This window comes from Hyla sarda, chromosome 1 (assembly GCF_029499605.1).
Source record: "Hyla sarda isolate aHylSar1 chromosome 1, aHylSar1.hap1, whole genome shotgun sequence".
In the NCBI taxonomy this organism is placed as follows: domain Eukaryota; kingdom Metazoa; phylum Chordata; class Amphibia; order Anura; family Hylidae; genus Hyla; species Hyla sarda.
The window spans coordinates 599124462-599143930 of record NC_079189.1 but is presented as its reverse complement, the minus strand read 5'-3'; the positions used below and the strand labels follow the sequence as shown (position 1 = coordinate 599143930).

The 19469-nt window shown below is 47.2% G+C and overlaps 1 protein-coding gene across 2 annotated transcripts in view; it reads left to right on the top strand.

Moving 5' to 3' along the window:
* Positions 1 to 5761: 5761 nt before the first annotated feature.
* The window catches only part of LOC130296324 (oocyte zinc finger protein XlCOF7.1-like), a 24035-nt gene continuing 10327 nt past the window's right edge, over positions 5762 to 19469 (top strand). The window contains exons 1-4 of one of the 2 annotated variants that reach the window (XM_056547741.1): positions 5762 to 6196; positions 11252 to 11391; positions 14302 to 14481; positions 18020 to 18146. In XM_056547741.1, coding sequence (XP_056403716.1) covers positions 11314 to 11391; positions 14302 to 14481; positions 18020 to 18146 — 385 coding nt within the window. In that variant the 5' untranslated portion in view covers positions 5762 to 6196; positions 11252 to 11313. Of the gene's footprint in view, positions 6197 to 11030; positions 11050 to 11251; positions 11392 to 14301; positions 14482 to 18019; positions 18147 to 19469 lie in introns of those variants that run through there. The other variant, XM_056547733.1, reaches the window with a different exon arrangement.

Below are 19469 nucleotides of genomic sequence, written 5' to 3'. Positions count from 1 at the left end.
GGGGGCGCTACCAGACACCAGTCAGTGCATGCACTTCAGTAATACAGGTAAAGAGTAGTACAGAACATGTAATACCTCCCTGTACTGTAGGGGGCGCTACCAGACACCAGTCAGTGCATACACTTCAGTAATACAAGTAAAGAATAGTACAGAACATGTAATACTTCCCTGTACTGTAGGGGGCGCTACCAGACACCAGTCAGTGCACACACTTCAGTAATACAGGTAAAGAGTAGTACAGAACATGTAATACCTCCCTGTACTGTAGGGGGGCGCTACCAGACACCAGTCAGTGCATACACTTCAGTAATACAGGTAAAGAGTAGTACAGAACATGTAATACCTCCCTGTACTGTAGGGGACGCTACCGGACACCAGTCAGTGCATGTACTTCAGTAATACAGGTAAAGAGTAGTACAGAACATGTAATACCTCCCTGTACTGTAGAGGGGCGCTACCAGACACCAGTCAGTGCATACACTTCAGTAATACAGGTAAAGAGTAGTACAGAACATGTTATACCTCCCTGTACTGTAGGGGGGCACTACCAGACACCAGTCAGTGCATACACTTCAGTAATACAGGTAAAGAGTAGTACAGAACATGTAATACCTCCCTGTACTGTAGAGGGGCGCTGTCACGATGCCGGCTGGCAGGTAGTGGATCCTCTGTGCCGGAGAGGGATTGGCGTGGACCGTGCTAGTGGATCGGTTCTAAGTCACTACTGGTTTTCACCAGAGCCCGCCGCAAAGCGGGATGGTCTTGCTGCGGCGGTAGTGACCAGGTCGTATCCACTAGCAACGGCTCACCTCTCTGGCTGCTGAAGATAGGCGCGGTACAAGGGAGTAGACAGAAGCAAGGTCGGACGTAGCAGAAGGTCGGGGCAGGCAGCAAGGATCGTAGTCAGGGGCAACGGCAGGAGGTCTGGAACACAGGCTAGGAACACACAAGGAAACGCTTTCACTGGCACAATGGCAACAAGATCCGGCGAGGGAGTGAAGGGGAAGTGAGGTATAAAAAGGGAGTGCACAGGTGAACACACTAATTGGAACCACTGCGCCAATCAGCGGCGCAGTGGCCCTTTAAATCGCAGAGACCCGGCGCGCGCGCGCCCTAGGGAGCGGGGCCGCGCGCGCCGGGACAGGACAGACGGAGAGCGAGTCAGGTACGGGAGCCGGGATGCGCATCGCGAGCGGGCGCTACCCGCATCGCGAATCGCATCCCGGCTGGAGACGGTATCGCAGCGCACCGGGTCAGTGGAGCTGCCCGGAGCGCTGCGGTAGCGAGAGAGAAGCGAGCGCTCCGGGGAGGAGCGGGGACCCGGAGCGCTCGGCGTAACAGGCGCTACCAGACACCAGTCAGTGCATACACTTCAGTAATACAGGTAAAGAGTAGTACAGAACATGTTATACCTCCCTGTACTGTAGGGGGTGCTACCAGACACCAGTCAGTGCATACACTTCAGTAATACAGGTAAAGAGTAGTACAGAACATGTTATACCTCCCTGTACTGTAGGGGGGCACTACCAGACACCAGTCAGTGCATACACTTCAGTAATACAGGTAAAGAGTAGTACAGAACATGTTATACCTCCCTGTACTGTAGGGGGGGGGGGCGCTACCAGACACCGGTCAGTGCATACACTTCAGTAATACAGGTAAAGAGTAGTACAGAACATGTTTTACCTCCCTGTACTGTAGGGGGGCACTACCAGACACCAGTCAGTGCATACACTTCAGTAATACAGGTAAAGAGTAGTACAGAACATGTTATACCTTCCTGTACTGTAGGGGGGCACTACCAGACACCAGTCAGTGCATACACTTCAGTAATACAGGTAAAGAGTAGTACAGAACATGTTATACCTTCCTGTACTGTAGGGGGGGGGCGCTACCAGACACCGGTCAGTGCATACACTTTATGACTACATTTTACCAGTAAATGTCCATTCTGATTGGTCGGTTCTTCCAACCCTTGACACGTTTCACAGATTCCATAGCATTGTATGTTGAGTCTGGTTTCAAGTTACAATGGTCCAGTAAAGACCATTGTATGTTGAAACTATTTGTATGTTGAGGCCATTGTAAGTTGAGGGATCACTGTATACCAAAAATATCATGAAGAAAAGGTGCCGTAAAACTGAACTTTTACTGATAATGCATTTAAAATACACCAGATTTATGCAGCAGAAAAATAGGGAGGAAATAGGACCACCTAATGGCCATGGATAATGTGGCTGGATAACAATGTACAGATACACAGAGAACCTTATGCCTCCCAAATAAGTGACAGGTGCCCCACTGTATCTGCAGCCATACTGAAATGTATGTGGGACCTTTCTTATTCAGCTGCTGCAGTTAAAGGAGATCGGCAGAGATAAATCTTGCAGTGGCAAAATACCTGGAGATGCCTGTAATGCTTAGTCCTGTGGGGACCAGAGAAGAGGCGAACCCTGTGACTGGAGTCTCTGTAATGTTGAGTCCTGTTGGGACCATGAGAAGAGACGGTCCCTTTTTCTGGAGTCTCTGTAATGTTAAGGCCGGGGGGGGGGGGGGGGGGGGGGTTGGGACCTGAGAAGAGACGGTCGCTGTGTGTGGAGTCTCTGTAATGTTGAGTCCTGTTGGGACCATGAGAAGAGACGGTCCCTTTTTCTGGAGTCTCTGTAATGTTAAGGCCGGGGGGGGGGGGGGGGTTGGGACCTGAGAAGAGACGGTCGCTGTGTGTGGAGTCTCTGTAATGTTGAGTCCTGTTGGGACCATGAGAAGAGACGGTCCCTTTTTCTGGAGTCTCTGTAATGCTGAGGTCTGTTGGCCTCTGAATGGACATTTCCAATAGTGTCATACACATGACATTGGTGTTATGCAGAGTAGATGGTAAGATGTCACTAGAGATGAGCGAATTTACAGTAAATTCGATTCGTCACAAACTTCTCGGCTCGGCAGTTGATGACTTTTCCTGCATAAATTAGTTCAGCTTTCCGGATGCTCCCGTGCGCTGGAAAAGGTGGATACAGTCCTAGGAGACTCCTAGGACTGTATCCACCTTTTCCAGCCCACGGGAGCACCGGAAAGCTGAACTAATTTAGGCAGGATAAGTCATCAACTGCCGAGCCGAGAAGTTCGTGACGAATCGAATTTACTGTAAGTTCGCTCATCTCTAGATGTGACTATCGTGAGGAAAACTAAATGTTAGGTAGAGTCCAGACAGCCACTAATTACCTTCTTCCTCCCCCAGAGCCCTATATACATTCATATCCTCATATTATTGTTGCAGTTATTACACTCTGCTCATGCTCCATGCAGCCAGGGAACCCGGGACGACATGTCAGGCTCACTTTACAGCCCCTAGTCACTGCGCCAGCACTGCACAGACACGAGAGGTCCAGGTAGTACAGGCAAGCAAAGAAGTAGACCCACACCGCACAGCCACACTGACCGGACCTGTGCCATGTGTCCGTTTCGCTGTGAGCTCCTGCACTGCTGGTCATACAATGTAGTAGCTTATTCAGCCTGGCCATATTTTCAGGATGGGCCTGGAGCTGCAGCTTCATCAGCCCCTACCTCAACCCGGCCTGTCTGAACTTAATATTTAGTTGTGGCGTGGCAATTCAGCAATTTCTGTGACTGGTATCTTTGCCCACTCCTCAAAAGATCCTGCTCCAGCTGTCTCAGGTGTGAAGGTGTCTTCTCCAGACTGCAGGTATCTGAGCCCACACCTCATAAGATCCTGCTCCAGCTGTCTCAGGTGTTGACTGCAGGTATCTTGGCCCACTCCTCATAAGATCCTGCTCCAGCTGTCTCAGGTGTGAAGGTGTCGACTGCAGGTATCTTGGCCACTCCTCATAAGATCCTGCTCCAGCTGTCTCAGGTGTGAAGGTGTCTTCTCCAGACTGCAGGTATCTTGGCCCACCACTCATAAGATCCTGCTCCAGCTGTCTCAGGTGTAATGGTGTCTTCTCCAGACTGCAGGTATCTTTGCCCACTCCTCATAAGATCCTGCTCCAGCTGTCTCAGGTGTGAAGGTGTCGACTGCAGGTATCTTGGCCACTCCTCATAAGATCCTGCTCCAGCTGTCTCAGGTGTGAAGGTGTCTTCTCCAGACTGCAGGTATCTTGGCCCACCGCTCATAAGATCCTGCTCCAGCTGTCTCAGGTGTAATGGTGTCTTCTCCAGACTGCAGGTATCTTGGCCCACTCTTCATAAGATCCTGCTCCAACTGTCTCAGGTGTGAAGGTGTCTTCTCCAGACTGCAGGTATCTTGGCCCACTCTTCATAAGATCCTGCTCCAGCTGTCTCAGGTGTGAAGGTGTCTTCTCCAGACTGCAGGTATCTTGGCCCACTCCTCATAAGATCCTGCTCCAGCTGTCTCAGGTGTGAAGGTGTCTTCTCCAGACTGTAGGTATCTGAGCCCACACCTCATAAGATGCTGCTCCAGCTGTCTCAGGTGTCTTCTCCAGACTGTAGGTATCTGAGCCCACACCTCATAAGATCCTGCTCCAGATGTCTCAGGTGTGAAGGTGTCTTCTCCAGACTGCAGGTATCTTGGCCACACTCCTCCTAAGATCCTGCTCCAGCTGTCTCAGGTGTGAAGGTGTCGACTGCAGGTATCTTGGCCCACTCCTCATAAGATCCTGCTCCAGCTGTCTCAGGTGTGAAGGTGTCTTCTCCAGACTGTAGGTATCTTGGCCCACTCCTCATAAGATCCTGCTCCAGCTGTCTCAGGTGTGAAGGTGTCTTCTCCAGACTGTAGATATCTTGGCCCACTCCTCATAAGATCCTGCTCCAGCTGTCTCAGGTGTGAAGGTGTCGACTGCGGGTATCTTGGCCACTCCTCATAAGATCCTGCTCCAGCTGTCTCAGGTGTGAAGGTATCTTCTCCAGACTGCAGGTATATTGGCCCACTCCTCGTAAGAACCTGCTCTGGCTGTCTCAGGTGTAAAGGTGTCTTCCCCAGATTGCAGACCACTCCTCATAAGATCCTGCTCCAGCTGTTTCCGGTGTCTTCTCCAAACTGCAGGTATCTTGGCTCATTCCTCATAAGATCCTCCTCCAGCTGTCTCAGGTGTAAAGGTATCTTCTCCAGACTGGAGGTTTCAGCTTCTTCCACAGATGTTCAATAGGATTCAGATCAGGGTCTATGGAAGCCATTTCACAGCTGAGCTGTGGGTGTCCAACAGGGCTCGGGGGGGGGGGGGGGGGGGGGGGGGGGGGGGTTGTATGTGCATCAGGGTTGAGCTGTGTGAGTAGTTGAGCTGTGTGTGTAGTTTAGCTTCCCTCTACACTATGTAGCTCCAGGTGGAAGAGCTGTAGAGAGGAGACTGCGGCTCATTGGCTGCTGCTGTTAATTTGGCAACTAAGAGGCAGGAAGATAACAGCAGTGAGGGCAACATCTAGGGTTGCCACCTGGCCGGTATTTTACCTGCACAGGCGGTATTTTGGCCATCCTGGCGGTATTTATAATGCAATGGCAGGTATTTATCTAACCAATCCTCCAACTCTTGGAATGTTGCACCATATACTATACCAGTGTTTCCCAACCAGAGCGCCTCCAGCTGTTGCAAAACTACAACTCCCAGCATGCCCGGACAGCCAACGGCTGTCCGGGCATGCTGAGAGTTGTAGTTTTGCAACAGCTGGAGGCACCCCCGGTTGGAAAACACTGACCTATACTATATAGTCCAACATGCTGGGAGTTGTAGTTATCGTTTGGAGCAGCTGCTGAGCCACAGGCTGTATCAGGGAATGCTGGGAGTTGTAGTTAGTAACTAACTGCAACTCCCGAATTTAATTAAAAAAAAAAAAGCGATCAAAAAGTCACATCAAAACAAAAATGGTACTGTTAAAAACGACAGATTGGGGTGCAAACAATGAGCTGCATACATGACCATATAAGGAGAAATAAAGTTATAGGGGTCAGAATAGGACAAAATTTCCCCCGCATATGTGTAGCCTGTGATGTCACGCATATATAATTAATTTGCATAGCCAGAATTTTTTGGGAAAGAAAGGTGGCAACACTAGCAACATCACCACTGCCTGGGAACCCCAGATAGCTCAGAAGACAACCAGATATCTATGTAGGAGGACGGGGATGACTACAACACAGAAAAACTGAAGAAGAAGAAAAAAAGGCTGGACATGATCAGAGACCATTACTTAGGCTGCAGGGTTTCATTTTTTGGTTCAGTAATGACAGGTATGCTTTACCATGCTTGTCTATCATTTTCTTTCTAATCTCCTGTATACAGCTCTTCTGTGTAAACATACAGCTCAGCTACATGTACATTACACATATACAGCTCTACTGTGTACACATACAGCTCAGCTACATGTACATTACACATATACAGCACTACTGTGTACACATACAGCTCAGCTACATGTACATTACACATATACAGCTCTACTGTGTACACATACAGCTCAGCTACATGCACATTACACATATACAGCTCTTCTGTGTAAACATACAGCTCAGCTACATGTACATTACACATATACAGCTCTACTGTGTACACATACAGCTCAGCTACATGTACATTACATATATACAGTACTACTGTGTACACATACAGCTCAGCTACATGTACATTACACATATACAGCTCTACTGTGTACACATACAGCTCAGCTACATGTACATTACATATATACAGTACTACTGTGTACACATACAGCTCAGCTACATGTACATTACACATATACAGCACTACTGTGTACACATACAGCTCAGCTACATGCACATTACACATATACAGCTCTACTGTGTACACATACAGCTCAGCTACGTGTACATTACACATATACAGCTCTACTGTGTACACATACAGCTCAGCTACATGTACATTACACATATACAGCACTACTGTGTACACATACAGCTCAGCTACATGTACATTACACATATACAGCTCTACTGTGTACACATACAGCTCAGCTACATGCACATTACACATATACAGCTCTTCTGTGTAAACATACAGCTCAGCTACATGTACATTACACATATACAGCTCTACTGTGTACACATACAGCTCAGCTACATGTACATTACATATATACAGTACTACTGTGTACACATACAGCTCAGCTACATGTACATTACATATATACAGTACTACTGGGTACACATACAGCTCAGCTACATGTACATTACACATATACAGCTCTACTGTGTACACACAGCTCAGCTCCATGCACATTACACATATACAGCTCTACTGTGTACACATACAGCTCAGCTACATGCACCTTACACATATACAGCTCTACTGTGTACACATACAGCTCAGCTACATGTACATTACATATATACAGTACTACTGTGTACACATACAGCTCAGCTACATGTACATTACACACAGCACTACTGTGTACACATACAGCTCAGCTACATGCACATTACACATACAGCACTACTGTGTACACATACAGCTCAGCTACATGCACATTACACATATACAGCTCTACTGTGTACACATACAGCTCAGCTACATGTACATTATACATATACAGATCTACTGTGTACACACAGCTCAGCTACATGTACATTACACATATACAGCTCAGCTACATGCACATTACACATATACAGCTCTACTGTGTACACATACAGCTCAGCTACATGCACATTACACATATACAGCTCTACTGTGTACACATACAGCTCAGCTACATGTACATTACATATATACAGCTCTACTGTGTACACATACAGCTCAGCTACATCCACATTACACATATACAGCTCTACTGTGTACACATACAGCTCAGCTACATGTACATTACACATATACAGCTCTACTGTGTACACATACAGCTCAGCTACATGTACATTACACACATATACAGCTCTACTGTGTACACATACAGCTCAGCTACATGTACATTACACACATATACAGCTCTACTGTGTACACATACAGCTCAGCTACATGTACATTACACATATACAGCTCTACTGTGTACACATACAGCTCAGCTACATGTACATTACACATATACAGCTCTACTGTCTACACATACAGCTAAGCTACATGTACATTACACACAGCACTACTGTGTACACATACAGCTCAGTTACATGCACATTACACATATACAGCTCTACTGTGTACACATACAGCTCAGCTACAGGTATATTACACACAGCACTACTGTGTACACATACAGCTCAGCTACATGCACATTACACATACAGCTCTACTGTGTACACATACAGCTTAGCTACATGTACATTACACACAGCACTACTGTGTACACATACAGCTCAGCTACATGCACATTCACATATACAGCTCTACTGTGTACACATACAGCTCAGCTACATGTACATTATACATATACAGATCTACTGTGTACACACAGCTCAGCTACATGTACATTACACATATACAGCTCAGCTACATGCACATTACACATATACAGCTCTACTGTGTACACATACAGCTCAGCTATATGTACATTACACATATACAGCTCTACTGTGTACACATACAGCTCAGCTACATCCACATTACACATATACAGCTCTACTGTGTACACATACAGCTCAGCTACATGTACATTACACATATACAGCACTACTGTGTACACATACAGCTCAGCTACATGTACATTACACATAGACAGCTCTACTGTGTACACATACAGCTCAGCTACATGCACATTACACATATACAGCTCTACTGTGTACACATACAGCTCAGCTACATGCACATTACACATATACAGCTCTACTGTGTACACATACAGCTCAGCTACATGTACATTACACATATACAGCACTACTGTGTACACATACAGCTCAGCTACATGTACATTACACATATATACAGCTCTGTGTACACATACAGCTCAGCTACATGTACATTACACATATATACAGCTCTACTGTGTACACATACAGCTCAGCTACATGTACATTACACATATATACAGCTCTACTATGTACACATACAGCTCAGCTACATGTACATTACACATATACAGCTCTACTGTGTACACATACAGCTCAGCTACATGTACATTACACATATACAGCTCTACTGTGTACACATACAGCTCAGCTACATGTACATTACACATATACAGCTCAGCTACATGTACATTACACATATACAGCTCTACTGTGTACACATACAGCTCAGCTACATGCACATTACACATATACAGCTCTACTGTGTACACATACAGCCCAGCTACATGCACATTACACATATACAGCTCTACTGTGTACACATACAGCTCAGCTACATGCACATTACACATATACAGCTCTACTGTGTACACATACAGCTCAGCTACATGCACATTACACATATACAGCTCTACTGTGTACACATACAGCTCAGCTACATGCACATTACACACATACAGCTCTACTGTGTACACATACAGCTCAGCTACATGCACATTACACACATACAGCTCTACTGTGTACACATACAGCTCAGCTACATGCACATTACACATATACAGCTCTACTATGTACACATACAGCTCAGCTACATGTACATTACACATATACAGCTCTACTGTGTAAACATACAGCTCAGCTACATGCACATTACACATATACAGCTCTACTGTGTACACATACAGCTCAGCTACATGCACATTACACATATACAGCTCTACTGTGTACACATACAGCTCAGCTACATGCACATTACACATATACAGCTCTACCGTGTACACATACAGCTCAGCTACATGCACATTACACATACAGCTCTACCGTGTACACATACAGCTCAGCTACATGTACATTACACATATACAGCTCTACTGTGTACACATACAGCTCAGCTACATGCACATTACACATATACAGCTCTACTGTGTACACATACAGCTCAGCTACATGTACATTACACATATACAGCTCTACTGTGTACACATACAGCTCAGCTACATGCACATTACACATATACAGCTCTACCGTGTACACATACAGCTCAGCTACATGCACATTACACATATACAGCTCTACTGTGTACACATACAGCTCAGCTACATGTACATTACACATATACAGCTCTACTGTGTACACATACAGCTCAGCTACATGTACATTACACATATACAGCTCTACTGTGTACACATACAGCTCAGCTACATGTACATTACACATATACAGCTCTACTGTGTACACATACAGCTCAGCTACATGTACATTACACATATACAGCTCTACTGTGTACACATACAGCTCAGCTACATGCACATTACACATATACAGCTCTACTGTGTACACATACAGCTCAGCTACATGCACATTACACATACAGCTCTACTGTGTACACATACAGCTCAGCTACATGTACATTACACATATACAGCTCTACTGTGTACACATACAGCTCAGCTACATGTACATTACACATATACAGCTCTACTGTGTACACATACAGCTCAGCTACATGTACATTACACATATACAGCTCAGCTACATGTACATTACACATATACAGCTCTACTGTGTACACATACAGCTCAGCTACATGTACATTACACATATACAGCTCAGCTACATGCACATTACACATATACAGCTCTACTGTGTACACATACAGCTCAGCTACATGTACATTACACATATACAGCTCTACTGTGTACACATACAGCTCAGCTACATGCACATTACACATATACAGCTCTACTGTGTACACATACAGCTCAGCTACATGCACATTACACATATACAGCTCTCCTGTGCACACATACAGCTCAGCTACATGCACATTACACATATACAGCTCTACTGTGTACACATACAGCTCAGCTACATGCACATTACACACAGCTCTGCTGCAGACATATATAACACACACATACACAGCTCTGCACCACGCACATCACACACACACAGCTCTGCTGCATACACATAACTTCAGCTCATCCAGCAGCGATCACAACCAGCACAGCAGAGTCCTGCATACACTGAGCAGATGAGCCTAGAGCAGCAGTCCCTGATCATGTGACTCCTCCTCCTCCATGTGACTGATCACATGACTGTGACATCATGGCAGGTGGTGTAAGCACAGGGTAAGTACACGGCTCTGTACAGTCTGCAGGTGGAGGTATGTGTGTGGTCATCAGGAGGGGTGGGGGAGGGGACAGCACCATTAACCCCTTCAGGACCGGCTTTTATTTCCCCATTGACCATCACATGACCCAGAACTCTTTCATGTCTTTTATCTTGTTTCTGGGACTTGTACTTTTTATTGTTTCCTCTTCTTCCCTTCAGGTTTCTCCAGCCCAGGATCCTCTGCTGATATCTTCTATATAAGAGAAGTTTCCTGATCAACCATGGAGAGAGACAGGAACAAGATGGCCGACAGGATCATAAACCTCACCCTACAGATACTCTTCCGTCTTACTGGAGAGGTGAGGGATTCTGGGAGTGATGTCACATGACCTCATTCTTATCTATGTAATAACAGATGGATATGACTGGAGAGGTGAGGGATTCTGGGAGTGATGTCACATGACCTCATTTTTATCTCTGTAATAACAGATGGATATGACTGGAGAGGTGAGGGATTCTGGGAGTGATGTCACATGACCTCATTCTTATCTATGTAATAGATGGATATGACTGGAGAGGTGAGGGATTCTGGGAGTGATGTCACATGACCTCATTCTTATCTCTGTAATAACAGATGGATATGACTGGAGAGGTGAGGGATTCTGGGAGTGATGTCACATGACCTCATTCTTATCTCTGTAATAACAGATGGATATTACTGGAGAGGTGAGGGATTCTGGGAGTGATGTCACATTACCTCATTCTTATCTATGTAATAACAGATGGATATGACTGGAGAGGTGAGGGATTCTGGGAGGGATGTCACATGACCTCATTCTTATCTATGTAATTACAGATGGATATGACTGGAGAGGTGAGGGATTCTGGGAGTGATGTCACATGACCTCATTTTTATCTATGTAATAATAGATGGATATGACTGGAGAGGTGGGGGATTCTGGGAGTGATGTCACATGACCTCATTCTTATCTATGTAATAACAGATGGATATGACTGGAGAGGTGAGGGATTCTGGGAGTGATGTCACATGACCTCATTCTTATCTATGTAATAACAGATGGATATGACTGGAGAGGTGAGGGATTCTGGAAGTGATGTCTCATGACCTCATTCTTATCTATGTAATTACAGATGGATATGACTGGAGAGGTGAGGGATTCTGGGAGTGATGTCACATGACCTCATTCTTATCTATGTAACAGATGGATATGACTGGAGAGGTGAGGGATTCTGGGAGTGATGTCACATGACCTCATTCTTATCTATGTAATAACAGATGGATATGACTGGAGAGGTGAGGGATTCTGGAAGTGATGTCACATGACCTCATTCTTATCTATGTAATTACAGATGGATATGACTGGAGAGGTGAGGGATTCTGGGAGTGATGTCACATGACCTCATTCTTATCTATGTAACAGATGGATATGACTGGAGAGGTGAGGGATTCTGGGAGTGATGTCACATGACCTCATTCTTAGCTATATAATTATAGATGGATATGACTGGAGAGGTGAGGGATTCTGGGAGTGATGTCACATGACCTCATTCTTATCTATGTAATTACAGATGGATATGACTGGAGAGGTGAGGGATTCTGGGAGTGATGTCACATGACCTCATTCTTATCTATGTAATTACAGATGGATATGACTGGAGAGGTGAGGGATTCTGGGAGTGATGTCACATGACCTCATTCTTATCTATGTAATTACAGATGGATATGACTGGAGAGGTGAGGGATTCTGGGAGTGATGTCACATGACCTCATTCTTATCTATGTAATTACAGATGGATATGACTGGAGAGGTGAGGGATTCTGGGAATGTATGTAGTGATATTAATGTGTCTCTCCATACACAGGATTACTTTATCTAAGAGCCGAGGAAGGTGCTCTTGAATCACCCAAAGTGCAAGAAAAAGTGCAAACGTGTTACACTAATAAAACCTGCATAGAGGATGCGGTCTATCGCAATCCCTTCTCCGATAGGAGAGATGCCCCCAACAAACCTTACCGTTCACCTCTGTACCAAAAAGGTACCTGCGAGGTTCTACGTTCGATGGCCATTTTCGCAGAAGTTACGAAGGGACCACAAATGCTCCCGGCATCCCACTTGGCGTTAGCCAAGGTATCTGCCCGAAGAGCCGTAAATGGTCGGTACCCTGCCCATACAGGAGTACCCGGGGTTTTTGCAGGGAGGTGAGGAACCTGATGGCCACACACACCTCCCCTAGACCGCTAGGAGGGACACCCAGAAGGGCCACTGCATCCTAACAATCATGTGGACACTAGAGATGAGCAAACTTACAGTAAATTCGATTCGTCACAAACTTCTCGGCTCGGCAGTTGATGACTTTTCCTGCGTAAATGATTTCAGCCTTCAGGTGTTCCGGTGGGCTGGAAAAGGTGGATACATTCCTAGGAAAGAGTCTCTTAGGACTGTATCCACCTTTTCCAGCCCACGGGAGCACCTGAAAGCTGAACTAATTTATGCAGGAAAAGTCATCAACTGCCGAGCCGAGAAGTTCGTGATGAATCGAATTTACTGTAAGTTCGCTCATCTCTAGTGGACACCCCCCCCCCCCCCCCCTTGAATGAGTGAATTATCCGCTGCTCTGTCCCCACATCGGGGAACTAATCATATGTGACCCACGAGCTCTGTTCTGCTTTTCTTCCGCCTTCCAATAAATTATCAGCTGCGCTGTCCCCACATCTGTCCCCACATCATGTCCCCACGCTCCTCTGCTCATCCTCCTATTGGTTGCGGGCCGCCGGCGCTAGAAATCTGTACTGTACTACAAATAACGTTGCCCGGGCTGCAAAAATAAACAAAGTAATCTTTAACTCACCTTCCGACGTTCCCTGTTACCGGCCTCACAGTCCCTCCGCTGTGGTCCTGGGGATGGGAACGTCACAGAGCCGCTAGCCTATCACCGGCCGCAGCGATGTCCCGCCTCTGCCACTGATAGGCTGAGCCCACTGTCATGTAAGGAGCAGGCCGGTGGGTGACATGATGTGGGGACAGTGCTGCTGATAATTCATTGGGGGGGGGGGGGGGGGGGTTGGAAGAGAAGCGGCGGGGCCCAGGACACATGGGGGGGAAATACTGTTAAATACTGATGAAACGCCATCACTTACAAAAGTACCGTGAGACACGTTTTTGCTCATACCGCCCAGGTCTAACAGATACTACACTACATTAGCCAAAAGGCCGAGAAGTAATATTAATGTGTCTCTCCATACACAGGTTTACACAGTAGTGAAGAAGTCCTCTAGTGGGCGCTGTCGGGCCCCTGTGTGTGAAGGACGGGGAAGAACCCTGAGCCCAATCCCGGGGCCCCCACCTCACTCCCTGATACATGAGGAAATGGATGAACAGAAGATCCTAGAACTGATCAACAAGATGATGGAGCTGCTGACTGGAGAGGTGACACTGCTTGGAATGCTGGGACATTATACAGTAATGGAGGGGTCTGGTGATGACTGGAGAGGTGACACTGCTGGGAATGCTGGGACATTATACAGTAATGGAGGGGTCTGGTGATGACTGGAGAGGTGACACTGCTGGGAATGCTGGGACATTATACAGTAATGGAGGGGTCTGGTGATGACTGGAGAGGTGACACTGCTGGGAATGCTGGGACATTATACAGTAATGGGGGGGTCTGGTGATGACTGGAGAGGTGACCCTGCTGGGAATGCTGGGACATTATACAGTAATGGAGGGGTCTGGTGATGACTGGAGAGGTGACACTGCTGGGACATTATACAGTAATGGAGGGGTCTGATGATGACTGGAGAGGTGACACTGCTGGGACATTATACAGTAATGGAGGGGCCTGGTGATGACTGGAGAGGGGACACTGCTGGGAATGCTGGGACATTATACAGTAATGGAGGGGTCTGGTGATGACTGGAGAGGTGACCCTGCTGGGAATGCTGGGACATTATACAGTAATGGAGGGGTCTGGTGATGACTGGAGAGGTGACACTGCTGGGAATGCTGGGACATTATACAGTAATGGAGGGGTCTGGTGATGACTGGAGAGGTGACACTGCTGGGACATTATACAGTAATGGAGGGGTCTGGTGATGACTGGAGAGGTGACACTGCTGGGACATTATACAGTAATGGAGGGGTCTGGTGATGACTGGAGAGGTGACACTGCTGGGAATGCTGGGACATTATACAGTAATGGAGGGGTCTGGTGATGTCTGGAGAGGTGACACTGCTGGGAATGCTGGGACATTATACAGTAATGGAGGGGTCTGGTAATGACTGGAGAGGTGACCCTGCTGGGACATTATACATTAATGGAGGGGTCTGGTGATGACTGGAGAGGTGACACTGCTGGGAATGCTGGGACATTATACAGTAATGGAGGGGTCTGGTGATGACTGGAGAGGTGACACTGCTGGGACATTATACAGTAATGGAGGGGTCTGGTGATGACTGGAGAGGTGACACTGCTGGGAATGCTGAGACATTATACAGTAATGGAGGGGTCTGGTGATGACTGGAGAGGTGACATTGCTGGGACATTATACAGTAATGGAGGGGTCGGGGTGATGACTGGAGAGGTGACACTGCTGGGAATGCTGGGACATTATACAGTAATGGCGGGGTCTGGTGATGACTGGAGAGGTGACACTGCTGGGACATTATACAGTAATGGAGGGGTCTGGTGATGACTGGAGAGGTGACACTGCTGGGAATGCTGGGACATTATACAGTAATGGAGGGGTCAGGTGATGACTGGAGAGGTGACACTGCTGGGACATTATACAGTAATGGAGGGGTCTGGTGATGACTGGAGAGGTGACACTGCTGGGACATTATACAGTAATGGAGGGGTCTGGTGATGACTGGAGAGGTGACACTGCTGGGAATGCTGGGACATTATACAGTAATGGAGGGGTCTGGTGATGACTGGAGAGGTGACACTGCTGGGAATGCTGGGACATTATACAGTAATGGAGGGGTCTGGTGATGACTGGAGAGGTGACACTGCTGGGAATGCTGGGACATTATACAGTAATGGAGGGGTCTGGTGATGACTGGAGAGGTGACACTGCTGGGACATTATACAGTAATGGAGGGGTCTGGTGATGACTGGAGAGGTGACACTGCTGGGAATGCTGGGACATTATACAGTAATGGAGGGGTCTGGTGATGTCTGGAGAGGTGATACTGCTGGGACATTATACAGTAATGGGGGGGTCTGGTGATGACTGGAGAGGTGACACTGCTGGGACATTATACAGTAATGGAGGGGTCTGGTGATGACTGGAGAGGTGACACTGCTGGGACATTATACAGTAATGGAGGGGTCTGGTGATGACTGGAGAGGTGACACTGCTGGGACATTATACAGTAATGGAGGGGTCTGGTGATGACTGGAGAGGTGACACTGCTGGGAATGCTGGGACATTATTCAGTAATGGAGGGGTCTGGTGATGACTGGAGAGGTGACACTGCTGGGAATGCTGGGACATTATACAGTAATGGAGGGGTCTGGTGATGACTGGAGAGGTGACACTGCTGGGAATGCTGGGACATTATACAGTAATGGAGGGGTCTGGTGATGACTGGAGAGGTGACACTGCTGGGAATGTTGGGACATTATACAGTAATGGAGGGGTCTGGTGATGACTGGAGAGGTGACCCTGCTGGGACATTATACAGTAATGGAGGGGTCTGGTGATGACTGGAGAGGTGACACTGCTGGGACATTATACACTACAGTAATGGAGGGGTCTGGTGATGTCTGGAGAGGTGACACTGCTGGGAATGCTGGGACATTATACAGTAATGGAGGGGTCTGGTGATGACTGGAGAGGTGACCCTGCTGGGAATGCTGGGACATTATACAGTAATGGAGGGGTCTGGTGATGTCTGGAGAGGTGATACTGCTGGGACATTATACAGTAATGGGGGGGTCTGGTGATGACTGGAGAGGTGACACTGCTGGGACATTATATAGTAATGAAGGGGTCTGGTGATGACTGGAGAGGTGACACTGCTGGGAATGCTGGGACATTATTCAGTAATGGAGGGGTCTGGTGATGACTGGAGAGGTGACACTGCTGGGAATGCTGGAACATTATACAGTAATGGAGGGGTCTGGTGATGACTAGAGAGGTGACACTGCTGGGAATGCTGGGACATTATACAGTAATGGAGGGGTCTGGTGATGACTGTAGAGGTGACACTGCTGGGAATGCTGGGACATTATACAGTAATGGAGGGGTCTGGTGATGACTGGAGAGGTGACACTGCTGGGACATTATACAGTAATGGAGGGGTCTGGAGATGACTGGAGAGGGGACACTGCTGGGAATGCTGGGACATTATACAGTAATGGAGGGGTCTGGTGATGACTGGAGAGGTGACACTGCTGGGAATGCTGGGACATTATACAGTAATGGAGGGGTCTGGTGATGACTGGAGAGGTGACACTGCTGGGAATGCTGGGACATTATACAGTAATGGAGGGGTCTGGTGATGACTGGAGAGGTGACACTGCTGGGACATTATACAGTAATGGAGGGGTCTGGTGATGACTGGAGAGGTGACACTGCTGGGACATTATACAGTAATGGAGGGGTCTGGTGATGACTGGAGAGGTGACACTGCTGGGAATGCTGGGACATTATACAGTAATGGAGGGGTCTGGTGATGACTGGAGAGGTGACACTGCTGGGAATGCTGGGACATTATACAGTAATGGAGGAGTCTGGTGATGACTGGAGAGGTGACACTGCTGGGAATGCTGGGACATTATACAGTAATGGAGGGGTCTGGTGATGACTGGAGAGGTGACACTGCTGGGAATGCTGGGACATTATACAGTATTGGAGGGGTCTGGTGATGACTGGAGAGGTGACACTGCTGGGAATGCTGGGACATTATACAGTAACACCACTGGAGGGGTCGGGGTGATGACTGTATCATTGTGTGTCAGGTTCCTATAAGGTGTCAGGACGTGGCGGTCTATTTCTCCATGGAGGAGTGGGAGTATGTAGAAGGACACAAGGATCAGTACAAGGATCAGGTGATGATGGAGGATCAGCAGCCCCTCACATCAGCAGGTAATACACTTGACTATATAGACATCTGTTAAGCTTTTTTTGACATTTAGGATTTAGATATATTTTCTTTTTAGGGTGGGTTCACAATGATTTACAAGAAAACTAAACTGTCTCTAAATGATTTCCCTGCTCTAACCCCGGACTGACACTTTACAAAGGAAACAAGCAGAAGGCACCAAAGATACCAAAAACCCTAAGATTATTATTAATGAACATGGACGATTTCATCCAAATGATCGTTCATTGGGTAACATTTAACACAGGACCAAAATAGGAGACAACTGGAAACACTTCAGGCCTAAGCAAAACATAAAGGAGTATTCCAGCTTTAGGTAAAATTTAGATTTTAAATAAAGCTATACTTACACACCTCCAGTCCCCCTCATATCCTTTCCAGCTCCCATTTGGCTCCTTCTGGTCACTTGATGCTCTTTTCTTCAGTCTGTTGCCAAGAGAAGAGCTTGGAGCAGGACCTGTCTGCTCAGCCAATCACTGGCCACAGCCGTGTCCCGTTTCAGCCAATGATTAGCTAAGTGGGCAGGTCCTGCTCCAAAAATGCCTGTTGAAAGCAACCAGAGAACAGGAGCATCAGGGGACTGGAAGGAGCTGAGCTCGAACTGCGGGGACCTTGGTTAGGTAGGTATAGCTTTTTTTTTTTCTATTGCCTCAAGAAGATCAGAATTTTTTAAATATGCTAGAATCCTCTCTGGCTGGCCACTCCATCCGACTTTGTGCATAAGGGTCTATTCTGCCTAAAATGAAAGCCTATTAAAGCCCTTTATGCATAAGTGGAGGTTAGCTGAAACAGTTAACCTAATTTGTGGGAGGAGTCTGGTCTTTATATACCCACCTGATCCACACAGGTGCTGTCGGCAGCATGCAAGATGTCCCCACCCTCCCTTTTTTTTTCTACAGTCACTCTCAGGGTATCCCCCTTCTTTTGGATACCCTTCACGGCCACCCAGGCACACCCCAGGCCTAATTATTCATGCAAGTGGAAATCTACTCACGGTACATGTAACCCGACCACAAGGGTCTATTCTGATTCAAATTAACCCCTTAACGACGCAGGACGTATATTTACGTGCTGCGCCGGCTCCCGCGATATGAAGCGGGATCGCGCCGCGATCCCGCATCATATCGCGTCGGTCCCGGCGCTGATCAACGGCCGGGACCCGCGGCTAATACCACACATCACCGATCGCGGCGATGTGCGGTATTAACCCTTTAGAAGCTGACCGCCGCTTCTAAAGTGAAACTGAAAGTGACACGCCTGCTCAGTTGGGCTGTTCGGGAACGGCGCGGTGAAATCGCGGCGTCCCG